The sequence below is a fragment of the Berghia stephanieae genome, chromosome 14 (assembly GCF_034508935.2).
Source record: "Berghia stephanieae isolate SIO BIC M18660-M18661 chromosome 14, UCSD_Bste_1.3, whole genome shotgun sequence".
NCBI lineage: Eukaryota > Metazoa > Mollusca > Gastropoda > Nudibranchia > Aeolidiidae > Berghia > Berghia stephanieae.
Window position 1 is genome coordinate 4,012,494 of NC_088373.1, and position 16,326 is coordinate 4,028,819.

Sequence of the window (16,326 nt, forward strand, 5' to 3'; positions counted from 1 at the left end):
CAATATAAAATGATCCGTAGAAAGAGAGAGAGAGATGATTTGAAAGGGAAAAAATATCACTTCCCAAAATAACCCTATACTTATACATTTATACACATCATATATATATAACCCTCTCCATCTCAGCCAAGGACAAAACCAAGTAATCCCATTCCAAGACAAAGAGAGAAACAACTCAGAAAACAAATATAGAGAGATAGAAGAAAGACACAGTAGGCGACCTCCTGCCCTGCACACCAATGGGCAGGAGGTCAAAAGACCCTACCCATTGGCTCCAGTTTAAAGGAAGAACAGTCAAATAATTCTAAATTTACAATTATTTAAAAAACAGTGGAATCCTTACGAGGCCAACACTGTTTTGTTTTTAAGGGTTTTACGGTGCTTGCAACACATTAAGGTCATATCAGCGCCAGTAAAAAGGAAGAAAATGGGATAGTAAAAAGTTCTAGAATTATAATCAAAGCACAAAAGAAAAGGCGAGACAAAGGGGAATTGGTTCAAATAGGGATCAGATGCAGAATCCAAGAGCATACCACCTATGTACCCAGCCTGAGACCACCCACAAGTCTCATCCGGACACAAGCACAAAATCCAAAAAGGAGGAATACACTCAGATGCTTACATTATACACGAAAAATAAATATAATAATACATAACAGAGAGATGATTTACAAGGAAAAAAATTTCATCTCCCAAAACTGTAACTATACATTCAACTGTTTCCCTCCCAGCCAAGGAACTCCGGCCAGGGTCAGGACAAAACTAAGTAATCTCATTCCAAGACAACAACAGGAAACAGTTGGAAAACGGGTATGGGGGGATAGAAGACACAGCATGTACCTCCCTGCCCACTATGGGAGGTCAGGATCCCCACCCAGAAATATACAATTAAAACCAGTCCAGAAAAAAGTAAGTCAAAGGAGATCAGGAACCAGAATGAGGCAATGGGTCACATATCTTATAGCTTTTGACATAAGCTTCACCAAAAATAATCATTATAATATTTATAATATATTATGCCGTATCTTATAATAGTATTTACATTTCATACATCTCATGAATATTTACATCATCAGTGCTTGTCTTTAACTTTAAGGGATTTAACGGCGCTTGCACCATTTTTAGGTAAGTAATTAATATCAGCACCAGTATAAAAGGAAGATGATAGACAAAAAGTTGTAGATTGTGAAGTGGAAAGCACCAAAGAAAAAGTAAGATGAAGAGGAGGGGTTCAAATAGGGAACAAAAGATCCCATGAGCAATCCATCAAAAAGTCTACTTTGACATTATCTAAAAGTCCCACCGGGGCACCTCAAATGCTTAATTACAAATATATTCAAGACTAAAAAAAAAACCTTAATACAAAACAAAGAGATGATTTACAAGGGGAAAAAATTATCATCTTTCAAAAAAAAATATATGAAACTATACAATTGAATGCCTCCCACTCAGCTAAGGATCCCAATCCCAACCAGGAGCTGAAAAAAAAAAAATCGACCAATCTCAATCCAGAACAAAGACGGAGAGCATCATGAAAAAGAAAAAAAACAGATAAAAGGGGATAGAAGATGAAGCAAGAGTGACCTCTGCCCATCATGGGAGGTCAGAAGACCCCACTCCAACATCATCAATGAAAACTATTCCACGGGGCTATGTGGTCTTTCGGATCGGAAGGTCCTGGGTTCGAGCCTCGCTCAGCGCATAGTTGAGTCCTTGGAAAAGGCTCTTTACTCACATTCTCTCATTGTACTCAGGTGTAAAATGAGTACCTGGCCGTTAACAGCACTGTCTTTGTCGGAAATATATTGTAATTCCGCCTAACAGGCGTCATGTCTCGTTACGTGTTGCTGTTGGTCAGGGTCCCTTTGTAAAGTGCTTTGAGCACTATTAGTGGATATTGCGCTATATAAGAGCTAAATTTTAAAAATTTAAACAAATCTTTACAGATCAGGACCAACCTTAGCGCTAAGATGAGCCATGGCAAGCAACAGCATTTGGAATTCATTGTTGTCACATAGAAAAAAAAATCCCTCCTTAACTCACTCAATCCTAGAGATTTTTTTATACTATTCAAAATTGGAAAATATGTATCAACAATGAGCATGTACATAGATAGTTTTATTTAACTATCATTGACATGTATGAACTAAAAAAAAAAAACAAACGTTGATACTACGTCTATAATTTGTCTCAGAAAAATGAAATAAATAGGTATGGGGTAAAAGTAACCCGGGTAAACTAGGGATATATTCGGTGTTAGGGTTGAGCGAGTTAAAATTTGGAAAGATAATTGTCCTTCAAAAATCAATCAATTAAAACTAACTTGTCAGAAACTCGCACACCAGGGATTTCCAATGAAGTTGTCAACGTCTTCCTCAAGCGATAAGTATAAAAACAAACAAAAGGAATATACATAGGGCTTATAATAATAAATAATTGAATGTTGGGAGGATGGAACAAAAAATAGAAATGAAAAAAAAAAAGGATGGAGAGTACATCGAGATGTCATTTTATCTTTGGTAACAGAAATGAAATAGATAAAAATACCAACAGCATTGAAGACGGAGATTGCAGTCAATAATCAAATGGCTTCAAAAAAAAAAAAAAATAATAATAATAATAAAGGATCATAACGGAAGTTTTTGAAAAGGCACAAAAATTACAGTAAGGATTGTTCATAATAACTACAATGGAATATGCATAAAGTCAACATCTGCTGAATGTCAACACCTCTTGATGGTCAAACATTTTCTATTCTTTATCCTAAGTATGTTCCCTTGATGATTGATAAAGTAAGGCATCCTTGCTTTTAGTCGACCAATCTTCTGGCCTGGCAGTGCTGTCTTGATCAGAATTCCATTGTATACATTCAATCGTGGGATGACAGGACGATCACATGTAACAGGTAAACACCATGAAATATGAGCTAAGACTTCTATTAAGTAAAATGGACCCATCCGGATAATGATACGCACAATAAAAGGCTTGCTGCCAATGACACTCTGGAAAACTTTTGCGAATATCATGAATACAAAATAAAATCTTAAAATGATTTTGATGAAGATGATGATGATGATGATGACTATGGGTTCTCTGGGATAATAAAATACTATAAAAAATCTTGGAAAACATTTAGAAATGAGGGTGATCGGGAATGAAAACAAATATCAGGAAACTCCAAATGAAATCAAGAAGGTTGGCAGCCATGGCCATGATGAACTGGAATGCAGATTCTATCGCCGCACTGTGAGGCCAGAGCAGAATCTGTTCCACAGGCCAATGGCCGCACAGTTCGGCCGGTCTTGAAAGGCAAAAATAATAATGTAATACAATCCTACTTTCTACAAAAGTACTATAAATTGAACCAATGGTATAGTTTTTTTCATCAGAACATTCAATTGGCCCTAGGGGGGGGGGTATTTTAATTGAAAATTTGCGCCGAATTCTAATGTCGCTTTGTCATAGCTTGTCATTCTCACACTGCCTCAATTAGGTGTCAGCCATTTTGTGGCAGAAATGCGAATATAACCTCAGCGCTCAAAGAATTAAGCAAAGTTTCACATGAAATTTCATCCACTTCCGACAAAACTGTCAACTCTCCTCCAGTGGTGACAGATGTTTTTACTCATCCTTTTCAAATACAAGTAATCTACAAAAATGAATAGAACAATACACTGGACATGGAACATTTCGGACACGAAACCCTGTTTCAGCCAATAACACAAAGAACAAAAAATACAAAAAAAAAAAACAGTTCAAATGTGCAATCTTTCCGGATTTATCAACAGGGACAGTCCATTTTAAGTCTGAGCAAGAGACCATGAACGTAGTTTAACAGTTCGGGATCTGTCCTGCTACTCAAAATGTACTTTTATCTTTTTATCCCTAGAATGTGCCAAAACACCTTTAAAAAAACAACTAATTCTAATACTTGTTGAGAACACATTAAGCTCAAGGTCATTTCCTTTATTTTCAGTTTTCATGCACATTTCCCCATACTTATGTAAATGGACAAAATAAATTATTAAAATACAAGCAATCTTCATTCCAACTGGAAAGCCTGTATACACAATAAATCATGGTGTGTTGAGCAAAACGAAAGGACACTGTGTACACATCACAACGTCTTGCAAATAAGATAAGAATAAAATAAACTTGCGACACCTTCACATTTTCCCGCTTGAATCAATTTATCAACGAGTACGGAATATCTCTGAAACATGTCTGTGGAGAAGTGTAGTGTAGAGCTGCCAACCCCATCTGATGAGAATGTGTACAATGGGACCTCAAAATGGGGGAGATTTCATAAAAATGGGTACAATCCTGAAATCGACGGAAACTAACCATTGTGAAAGTAAGAGGAAGGTATAATTACATAAAGTCACACCGCACAAGCTCAATTGCATCAACAATGATTTTCCCAAGACTATAATCCAATCCTTTCAGAATTCTACCTCCCAGCATGACGATCATAATTGGTCAAAAATTATATGAATATCCACTTGGTCACCAAGGTTTCTCAATAGGCTAGCAATAATATGAATTACAACTAAAGAAAACTGAAGTGACTCTGCACATTGAAAATGGGTACAATCTTGGGGGAAATGTGTACAAGCGTACAATCACTGAAAATGCGTACAATTCCGCATTTTTTGCAGTAGGTTGGCAGCTCTGGTGTAGTGATACAAGGAGTTGGATGGAAACGATGACTGTGAATCGTAACAAATGGTTCGTTGCAATGTCAAAACATACTGATATACAAACAACGATGTTCAGAGATGACCATTTATCGAGGTCGTGATGTGCGACACAGATTTCAGACGACCTATCTCTTCACTCAGGGCCAAATTACGCCGTGCCAGACTCTCTGTGTGTTGCCGTAGGTAGCGGATGAGATCGGCTTGTTTCTCCATCACTTGGTCGATGTAGTTCTCATCTCTGTGGATGGTAAATAGAAAAAAGTTGAAAATAAAAAGCCGGCCCAGACATAAGGACAATCCCTTCTTAAAGGGACTAAAATGGCAAAATTTTAACATTTTAATTAATAATTTTTATTTTTTAAATACATACTTAACACATTAACTAATACATGTAAGGTCACATATCATAGACAGCAATGGCAGTTTTTGTTTCCATCCAATACAAACATAAGGCAAAATAACTTTATCAACAAATGGGAGTTAATGTCTATATTGTTTGAGATTTCCCTGTTAGCCTCCGATAATGCTCAAGATTTTCGTGTTGCCATTACAATGAAAATAGAGGGATAAAAAACTGGGAATTTACATGTTTTCAACATTTTGGTGATTTCGAGATATACATGTTCGAGATTCTCGTGCAGCACTGCAGTTCCTATCCAGGTAAACATTAGACATTCAAGAACCAAAGACAACCCACCTGAACCCTATATCGGCAGATGAATGAGAGTTGACAAAACTGGTCATTAATTCTTCCTGCGTCACATCCGGCAATGGCCGATTCAAGTTGAATAGACAAACACGGGCTGGAAAAAAAAATTCAAGGGGGAGATATAATGTACAATGTATTCTAATTTTGTTAACATTAATTTTTCACAAGGCCGGAAATTAATAAAAACATTTGATGAGAAATAAAGGATATGGAAAAGAATCAGATGAAAACAGAATAAAAATATCACATTGTCAGAGAGCTAAACTGGAATCCAATGGATACGATACCCACCACCTGGATAAGAGGAAGAAGTCGACGAGCAGTTGCACTAGCCACTGAGCTATCCAGCCAAACAAAAATATGGCTTTCAAACATTGTAACTATCGTACAGATTTCTCTCAACAACTGATGAGATCCCGGGTTTAACTCTCTGTCACAGTGATAATTATACTCCCTGTTTTCATCTGGTAATTCTCCCCATACTCATTATTTCTCAACTTACTGATATAAGCGCCTGCTCCACACTTTTTAAAAATAAAACCATTTACACAGGGGGGGGGGGGAATTGGCAACCCTGGCCATGATGATATGGAATGCAGGCTCTATGAGGCCAGAGCAGAATCTGTTCTACATGAGTTGATTCGGTGATATCCCATTATAATGATGTGTAGCTTTAAGTGCGTCTTGTTTCATTCAATATCAGGTAGAATAATGCTCCCCTTTTCGTGTGGTACGTTAAGAAGACAACACCAGCATGTCCCATTGTGGATTACACAATCAGCATGCAACGTCTTTAATCTAGGAATCCAGTGCCTCACCCCTACCACATAAACTTACTTTACCAGTGACCATGACTCACCTAAATAGACAGCCAAAGCAATGAGGGCAATGACACACTCAATGGAGACCAGCAACTGAATGTATTCTGTCTTGGTCAAATATTTACAATGACCTGATTTAGTACAGTGACTGTCCAGTACTTTGATGACCACCATCAAAACAGCATTGGCTGTAAACAGAAAAATTGAAGCCAAGATAAAAATAGCTAGAATCATAATTGAAGATCAAAGACTTTAAAAAACACAAAAAAACAACCAACATTTTTTTTTGAAAAAGCTTATCATGAACATGAAAAATACAAAAAAAAACACATCTATGGCTATGGGTCTTCAGTTCACAGTCAGCAGTTAATTTCAGGCTTGGACTGTAATAATTAATAATTAATAATAATAATCATAATAATAATAATAATAATAATAATAATAATAATAATAATAATAATAATTAATAATAATAATAATAATAATAATAATAATAATAATAATAATAATAATAATAATAATAATAATAATAATAATAATAATGATAATAATCCAAAACAAAGTTGACAAAAATCAATAGCAGAGAAATAAAATAACAGCCACATACCTCCACTGTTAATAAGAAATGGCAGACGACGCACATTTTTGGTCCGTCTGTAGAATTCCAGATAACCCAGAAGTCGACTCTCGTCGTGCCTGTACTGTAAGTAGCGGTCTAGCAGAAAGAGGACAAACCACATCCCTCCGTGAATGTAGAGGGTTAGGGAGATGGAGTCTTCCCCGCATTGCTTGTCTTTACAAAAGATGGGGACGATGTAGGCAGAGGCACATAGAGCTATCTGTAACACAAAAAATCAAACTAAAGATGAATAAAAAATGAAGAAGTATGGAAAAGAACACAGCAGAAACCAGTGGGAGAGGAAATAGGAAGAAGACGATGTAGGTGGATTGGACACACGCTTAGAAAGAACGACTCCACCATAACAAAGAAAGTATTGGACTGGAACCCTCAGGGCAGAAGATCAAGGGGAAGGCCACGAGGAACATGGAGAAGAATTAAAGAAGCTGATATACAGAAAAGTGGTAAGACCTGGAATGAGATTAAAAATTTAGCTCAGGATAGAGAAGGATGGAGACTGTTTGTCTGTGGCCTATACCCTGACCCAGGGTGAAAAAGGCAATGATGATGATAGATGAATAAATCTGAAATAACATAGCAACAAACTTTTCAAGATCTAAAATGGGACGCCATAACACACTATAACACAATGACCCAAAACAGTAGTATGTTTGGATCATTAAAAAATATATTCTAGATTTAGAGCTTTTTCTTGTTTCTCGTTTTAATTTGCTAGTAAAAAAAAAGCACAATCCTGGGACATGTAAGGACCATTTCCATACATATAAACTCGGACATGTGTTTAACTGGAAGATGTTGGCTTCCGACCATCCACCAGAATGTGTATGGCCCGCTTTAGATTATAAATTTTAAAATAGCAGATTCAGAGTGTGACCTATTTCATTAATTTCAGACAGAAACAGCTCAATAGCGGGAAATTCCCTCTGATGATAAAATTGAGAAAAAAAAAAATAAAATAAAATAAAATGTTTTTTTTAAAGTATGCTATCCCATTCATACTATAAATCTTACATACATAAAGCAATTTGATCAGTAGAATGGCCCAGGTGGCCTTTATGGGTTGATGTGATACTTCAGGACCGGCCACCAGCTGGATGTGGTCTGCTATCAACTCATCATCATCAGAATTGGAGGACTGCAGGATGGGACGCTCATCGGAAAACCCAAAGAAACCCTGGAACAGAGAACAAATCCATGACAGAAGGTGGGGATGTCACTTTTATCTAATAAACAAATACATTTCCTATTGAACAAAACGGGCAAATTTTAACAACAACAACAATAATATAATTATAATATAATAATAATAATTATAATGATAATAATAATAATAATAATAATAATAATAATAATAATATTAATATTAATAATAATAATAATAATAATAATAATAATAATAATAATAATAATAATAATAATAAATAAATAAATAAATATATGAGAAAAACCCAGATCAGAACAAATAATTATAGCAAAATATGTGAATTAAAATTGAACGATTATCAGAGAAATAAAAAATTCTATTAATTAAAAAAACTTCTGCTCAGAACAAAAGGGAAATTAACATCATTTGGGAAGAAAAAATTTTTTTTTTTAAAAAGAGGGAGCGAGCGGATTCAAACCAGTGCAGCAAAAAGGAACAAAACGAAAGGTGGTCTAACCCATTGAGCTGTCTATCCACACTGATTTCTGTGTACCAGTATCAGTATCTTAAAATTCATAAGAGCTAGATAATTTTCCACCATCTTTGCCTTCTTGTTTTCTTAGTTACTTTCATCTCTGATTCGGATAATATGTTGTTGGATCTAGTTTTGTGAAAGTGTGATAATAAATTGTATTATTTCGTATGGAAGACAGGAAAATGGTAGGTGTGGTCGGTTTTGGGGCGAACAACACCTAGTGCCTAGGGATGCATCCACGAAATAAACAAATCCCCAGCCATATCAACATCCCCAAAATTGTGATCAAAATCAGAATGAACAAATTATAGAAACAAAAGAAGATCAATAAAGTTAACAGTTAGGTAGGTAGTGACAATTTTAATGGTTTGTAGGGATCTCTAGCCGTAAACAAATTTACGGCTATGGTGACCATAGCAATGATGATCATCCCTACTTCTGCTCTGCCTCATCCCAGGCTTACACGGTCCACATATATAAAAAGCCAGAGGCATCTCAATCAATCTTCTTTCCTTTTCAACTCTTTCACCTATTTCATCTCTCACCTACAACAACTATATTACAAGGTAAGCTATATTTCTATGTCTTATCTTATTAACTTAGTAATACTGTGATTACCAGCCATCTGGACCCATCTCAGCCATGGAGTTCTACAGCAAGAATAACAAGTTCTGGTAATCACGGTAGTTACTACAATCCCTAACTAACTTTAATCTCTGCAGATGCCTACCTTCGTTCTGCGACGACATTACCCTCTTCTGGGACTTTGTCAGGTTCCCGGAAGAGATAACGAGGGATCCCAGTAGGTGCTTTCCTCCGGGGCACAACCCAGAGTGCGCGGTCTACCACCGCAAGCAGTCCAGGACATCCCCCATCACCTCCAGACTTGGGAGACGATCCCAGCCTCCCCCCAACGCCTCTAGCCTGTGAGAGAGATCCCGGGATCACAGGAGACGGTCCCACTCGCTCCCAATGCCTCTAGCCTAGGAGAGAGATCCTAGGACCACAGGAGACGGTCCCGCTTGCTGGGTCGGGTCACCAGAACCAGCACCCCGACCCGATGAAGCCGCAATCGGCCAACAAAGAGAGAGTAGCAACCTTCAGGCCCCATCGAGGAAGGAACCAGGAACAAGCTAGCTGCCGGAGCCAGTTTCACCACTAACGGGGAGACTTCCGCAGTCAGCGGAACCAACTAAAGAAAGCCAGACAGGAGCTGGCCTCTCTCTGGAGCGAAATGACAGAAGCTTCTCGACTGATGAGGGAAGAAAATAGGAGGATGGGGGAGAGGGAGCCCGCGATGGAGCTGCCCCTCCACAGCTCTTCTAGACAGCTAGAGCCAGGGCTAGCAACCCTTGTTAAATAGTCCCCCTCCCCTCTTTTTTTTTTTGGTTAGCGCTTCAGCCCTTTTACTTTTATTTTCATTTGTTTCAGCCCTAGGAAAGGGCTATTATCATTATACCCTTTGTTTAGGGAGTTTAATAGAAATTCTAAATGTACGTCACACACTTGAAACCAATGTCATATGAAAGAGCTGGCAACACAGATTACAAAACAGTTTGAATTTTGTTTCTATCTTGATTAGAAATGTAGTTACGGCAGTTCAAAGTCTGAAATTTCAGACCGATTTTTACCCCAAAATTACCATTGCAAAGTTGTGACCGAAATCGCGTGATGTTAATAAAAAATGGTTAAAACAGTCAATATTGAGTTCTTATCATATTGTGTATACCAAAATGTTCGTCATATCGAGGACAATGCATTTACATTAATAAAGAGGAAGATAAACATTTCAAATTAACACATAATTACATAATATGTCGCAAATGTTACATAATCAAAAACTCGGCTAGACGTAAGAAACAATTTGCTATATCACTTTTGGATTTATCCCCAATATCTCACTGAAACATTTGCAAATAATTACCCTCTTTGAATTAATACATAGAGGATAAAAAAGGGTTTGAGAGTATTTAAATGAAAAGATATAAACATGTTGTGTAATGACATAATGAGTTTATTTTTACCTATGGCAATTTAATTGCATATAAATAAAATGGTAGATTGAAAAAGTTCAAATAAATTGAAACGGTTTCCCTATTATAATTAGAAGGAAAGTTCTGGCTTTTAATACTTTAAAAAATTATGCTGAACCACTTTGGGTTTATTGCTATTACATCATTTGAACTGACAATTAATATAATTTTATCCCCCCCCCCCCCCCTTATCTCTCAATGTATGGGGGTGTCAAAATGTATAACTAATAGAACTTCTTACCATAATAATTATTAAGGCTAAGGCCTTTAGAATATGGATACAAATGATAAACATATCTAAACATATGGGAAAGAAACTTGATGACTTGATGGCAAAGTAAAATAAAATTAAATTAAAGTAATTGGTATTTTTAAAATATCAATATTATTAATATCGGATTTCACAAATAAGAAATATACAAACTTTTAAAACAAAAACTATAAAATGCCCATAAATAAAGTTGGAAAGTATGTACTCAAAATAAAAACGTAGTAAATAATAGTATTGAAAATATTATGGACTAAATTTCAAACAATACATAACTAAATTTAAAATATCGATATGAATATCGATATCGTCCGGCCGCCATGATGTGAAGATAATGTAAACATGGCATTTCGGCGCAGAGTTAAACGTTGTCTGCGCATCGATATAGAGCCCTGAAATTTGGCATGAATAAAGTTTAGATGTTATTCTAAAAACAAGCGTTTAAATTTAAAAAACACAAATAAAAAAATAAATGCATTTGAAAATTGCCAAATTTTAACTTCATATAACTTCTGGAATTATTAATGGATTTTTCCTTGATTGGCACCATTTAAAAGGAAATTGAAAGAAGAAAATAATGATACCAAAATATCTGCAATATTCCTCTTTATAACGAAGTTATGCATCTTTAATTGAACCCCCCAAAACGCGAACGGCAATTTCCAGTCACAACTTTCCTATGGGCGAGTTGGGTCAAAATTTGACTGCCACTGCTGCTGCTCACTAAACTCCCTTTTAACCCTCTTCAACTTTAAGGTTACCATGTCCTAGGTAAGCAGGACTCCCCTCCTTTATTTGTTGATTGAGAGCTCCAGGAAGGTAGGTGACTATCCTATATCAAGTCAAGCCACCGTTATTGGCAGACATGTCAGGCAATAATGACAGCCTTGCAACTACAAAAAACTCAACCAAAACTGTCACTTCACTTTCACTGAACAGACAGACAGTGCCAATGAGTTTTGACTTCAATTTCAATTCATCAAGTAGAATAACGTTTATTCATCAATCCCTGTATTGCGTCGTTTATCTTATTGAGGTTACAACATTCATGCTCTCATTTCTATGGCCCGGTGTATAGAAATACCGGTCACATGCTCTCTGTGCCAGCATTGTTATTGTGTTGTGACTGACCTAATTCGTGGCAGTTCAGTGGCAGTGGGTCTAACTTTTTCAACTTAGTTGCGTTTACTGAAATAAAGAGCACTGTACTTACCCCCGAGTGGGTGTTACTTGCCAAACTAACCATTCTTCAATCAAATTAAACCATCGTTCAAAATTGTTAAATTTAATCCGAGAGATTCAAAACAGCAAAACAAGCAAAAATATAACTTCCACCAAATTATGATGACCCGATCGATTCGGTCGGGTGACTTCGATTGGATTTGATTGAAAGTTGAAAGTTTATAAATACTTCCGGTTTAACAGTTCGACTCTTGACTTAGATATGCCAGATTGATGTTTTAGGTGTTTGCAAAGCCAAATTAAAAATCAATGCTATTTCTTTACCTGTTTTCGTCTGTTATAGAAAACGGTCGCTCTCGATCATGGCGTACTAAAAGGGCTATGCTCTCGATTATAAAGAGATTGAAGACCATGGTATCCAACCTCTTGAAACTTGAAAGAAAAGGACACAAACCCATATGAAGATGCAGAAACTTGGCTTTGACAGTTCTTGTTCGAGACTTCGAGTTGTGTCATCCTTTTTCTTGTTACTATTTCGAAGCCTTACTATTTTTATGTGTTTTACGTACACGTACTGTAATGTCATTTATGTAGTGTTGTCCTTGTAATTTATTTTTATTTATCAATTGTTACGTCGGAGGGTGTCTCCGGTATGATTCCATAGTGGAATCCTTCCATAATTTAGTCATACAGTACTCGCCGGATTCTAGAACGCTATCTGCAATACGGCACGCTGGAGTTGGGTGACGGACAGGGCATACACAGTTGTTAGCCTTGGTGACGGATTGTTGTATTTCTATAATATTAAATCGTTAAAACTACACGCAACATTAGACCACGATGTCAACATGTTTTGTGTTTTGTTTTGCTTTTAGGGGCTTTACGGCGCTTGCAACACATTAAGGTCATATCAGCGCCAGTAAAAAGGAAGAAAATGGGATAGTAAAAAGTTATAGAATTACAATTAAAGCACAAAAGAAAAGGTGAGACAAAGGGGAATTGGTTCAAATAGGGATCAGATGTAGATTCCAAGAGCACACCGTCGAATTACTTAGTTTGAGATTACCTAAAAGTCTCATCTAGACACAACCACAGGTCCGAACTAAAAGGAATACACTCAAATGTTTACAAATCATATAATATAATATGTAAACTAAACATAAAACAATGCATAACAGAGAGATGATTTACAAGGAAAAAAATATCATCTCCCAAAACTATAACTACACATTCGACTGTTTCCCTCCAGGAAATCCGGCCAGGGTCAGGACAATACCAGGTAATCTCATCCCAAGACAATGAAAGGAAACAATTGGAAAACGGGTCGGGGGGGGGGGGGATAGAAGACACAGCATGTACCTCCCTGCCCACTATGGGAGGTCAGGATGTCAACATACAATGAAATAAAAATCCCAAATGGTTCTATTTAATATAGGGTAATACGGTTTTTTAAAAGCCAAGCGACTCAGTCACAAGACGTTAAGACCAGGCTGTCCATAGAAGCATAAAAGCCCTGCTTACCCTAGACTTTCAAGTGCATTACCTATAATATTGCAGAGGAAAGTAAGACGAATGTCTGAAAAATATTCACAAGTTTAAACCCAATGCAACCATAAATCTTAATGAAAAATCGGGAATAGTGGACTTATAAGGAAGAAGAAAAAGCACGGGATTCAGTTTTTATTGGGCCTATGGCCTCTTCTTTTTGGCTTCTAACGAGACGAACGGCCTGGTACGACATAAGGGAGAAAGAGTGCTGTCTCCGGTTTCACTAGCCTACTTGTTTCATCACAACCCAATAACCTGCTTCCCATCACCGCCAAATGAGGTATTAAAAAAGCCACGGCCGGAATTGACAACAATCTGAATAGAAATATTATAGATAGTTCGAAGATAACGTCAATCATGTCTTTGTTATTGTTTTTTGCCATCCGCGTTTATGAGTACTTCTCACTAAACTGTATTAACCAGACTATAAACCTTCAAGGTTACACACAGTTTTGTGTGTTGGTCCCTTATACTTCCGGATATCAATGTTATGAGTTTCTTTGCCAAGCGCATACTATCTATAGATAGAATGCGCTTGGCCAAGGAGCTCACAACTGTGTAACCATGCACTTTTATAGTCTGGTTAATACAGTTTAGTGAGAACAACTCACAAATGCGGATGGCAAAAACAATAACAAAGGCCTGAGTGACGTCATCTGCATACTATCTATAGGACGTGGTAGTGGTAAGCATTTTCAATATTGTTTGCCCTCGGAGACAGCCAGAGTTCGCACCGTCTCCGTTCCAAGTATTCCAAGAATCCACTAATTAGAGAAGTGAGAGGGTCTAGTTGTGTGTGTATGCATTGTGCGTGTGTATATGAGCTTTGTGTGTCTTGTTTTTTGTCTGAGTGTTTTATGAAGTCTTTGATTTCATTTTAAATGATTGATCGTGGACGTCACGTCGTTAGCACGGATAGGCCTATTAAGCCTATTGTTTTATTATTAAAATTGTGGGACATGTGGATAGTGAATGTTAGCCAGGCCTAACTTTGTGATTTTGTTGATACTGTGAGAAACAAAATATGCTTGTCCAGGAAAAAAGGTCATCGCACATAGCTGGTTTAAACGTGTAGATATCTTCAACGCAGTTATATTATTTTTGAGTGAGTTTGGTTGGGATGGATGGTGTTGACACGCTCAGTGGGGTTTGGGGAGGAGGAAGGGGGGAGTGGCCGTGTGGTTAACTCTCTCCTTACCAGTCAATTTCAGGATTTTCCCCCAAACGTCACACCCAACTAAAACAAAAATATATTTTTTATCACTCAAACACAATAGCAGTAAGTTCTTGCGATACATCATTTCTTTAGCAAAACATGCTCTACAATTCACTGCTCATTTTCTTTAAATTTTATGATGTACAAGAGAAATTTGAACAAGAAAAATGTTAGTTGTATCGTAACGAATGTGACCATTTTCCTATAGTTGGTAAGGAGAGGGTTAATGTATTGCACTGTGACCCATAAGCTCCCGGGTCAAGCCCCACTTCTGGTATTTTCGTTTTTTGTTTTTTTTTCTTGAGGAAGATTTGTAAACCCTGATTTGTTCACTATGAACAATATGGCTGATTCCCGTTGACATCGGACGTTTGTTTGAAAAGAATGCCTAAGCGCAAAAAAGAGCGTAATTTAAGCAAGGGGGGGGGGGGGGGTAAACAGGAAATATATTAGAGGCATAAAAAAAAAAGAAAAAAAAAACACGCAAAAACTGTCCCCTAATACATGGAAACCAGTCCATACCAACTCCCCAATAAGCGGTATCGCTAATAATAAGGGAAGTAAGACAGGATATAATATATCAAGAACGTGGTATGTAATTGTTACCTCCCATGAGCATCGGATTTCGCCACGCTCAGATTCCAGCAATCTTTTTGACTTCTATCACAGTGACAAATTAAGGAGCAGACATTGTTTGTTTTTAAGGGTTTTATGGCGCTTGCAACACATTTAGGTCATATCAGCGCCAGTAAAAAGGAAGGATTACAATTAAAGCACCCAAGAGAAAGTAAGACACAGGGGAACTGGAAACAAATAGGGATCAGATGTATATTCCAAGAGCATACCACCAATGTATACTTAGTTTGAGATCACCTATAAGTCTCATCCGAACACAAGCACAAAATCCAACAAAGAGGAATACACTCAAATGCTTACATTCTCTCTCTCTCTCTCTCTCTCTCTCTCTCTCTCTCTCTCTCTCTCTCTCTCTCTCTTCTGTGGCATATCACTTGGACGTAGCCTCCCACACAGTCCTTCGGAAGAAGTCTCTGTCTTGTGCCCATCTGCCACATTCCGTCACGCCGTTGTTGAGCCATTCCTGTATATCCTGTTGTCATCTTCTTTGTGGTCTTCCTCTGCCTTACATTATACATTCAAAATAACAAGTATAAAAAATATGCATAACAGAGAGATGATTTACAAGGAAAAAATTATCATTTCCCAAAGCAATAACTATGCATTTGATTGTTTCCCTCCCAGCTAGGACTCCAGCCAGGGCCAGGACAAATCCAAGTAATCTCATTCCAAGACAAAGACAGAAAGCATGTTGGAAAACAGATATAAAGGGATAGAAGACACAGTATGTAACCCCCTGCCCACTTTGGGAGGTCAGGAACCCCACCCAGGAGCAGACATTCGTGTAAGATAAAGATCTAAAAGTTTGTATGAAACCCAACTGCCGGTCTGGGTCTCAATAACAAAGAGCAGGAAGACGTCAACTTCATTCGTTCAAAACACTTCATCAGCATC

The 16,326-nt window shown here is 37.2% G+C and overlaps 1 protein-coding gene across 2 annotated transcripts; it reads right to left on the minus strand.

Annotated features, from left to right (window-relative positions):
• Positions 1 to 2,442: 2,442 nt before the first annotated feature.
• LOC144959393 (transmembrane protein 192-like) lies at positions 2,443 to 12,219 on the minus strand. Of its 2 annotated transcripts, none has more exons than XM_078891967.1 (6): positions 12,064 to 12,219; positions 7,886 to 8,044; positions 6,838 to 7,069; positions 6,269 to 6,418; positions 5,398 to 5,503; positions 2,443 to 4,938 (listed from the first exon to the last, which is right to left on the minus strand). In XM_078891967.1, the coding sequence occupies exons 1-6, from the start codon at positions 12,094 to 12,096 to the stop codon at positions 4,773 to 4,775; spliced, it is 846 nt and encodes a 281-aa protein (XP_078748093.1). In that variant the 5' UTR covers positions 12,097 to 12,219; the 3' UTR covers positions 2,443 to 4,772. The 2 variants fall into 2 exon arrangements, with proteins under 2 accessions (XP_078748093.1, XP_078748094.1); XM_078891968.1 differs by lacking the exon at positions 12,064 to 12,219 and adding an exon at positions 11,612 to 11,723 and having other exon boundaries at positions 4,632 to 4,938.
• Positions 12,220 to 16,326: the final 4,107 nt, after the last annotated feature.

Excerpts from the sequence above, each read along its gene's own strand:
- LOC144959393 (XM_078891967.1), bottom strand. The coding sequence starts at position 12,096 with ATGGTTAGTTTGGCAAGTAACACCCACTCGGGG. Across the intron at positions 7,070-7,885 it reads TACTGATCAAATTGCTTTAT|ATAGCTCTATGTGCCTCTGC; the intron begins GTATGTAAGATT and ends TTTGTGTTACAG. Across the intron at positions 4,939-5,397 it reads TCTGCCGATATAGGGTTCAG|AGATGAGAACTACATCGACC; the intron begins GTGGGTTGTCTT and ends TACCATCCACAG.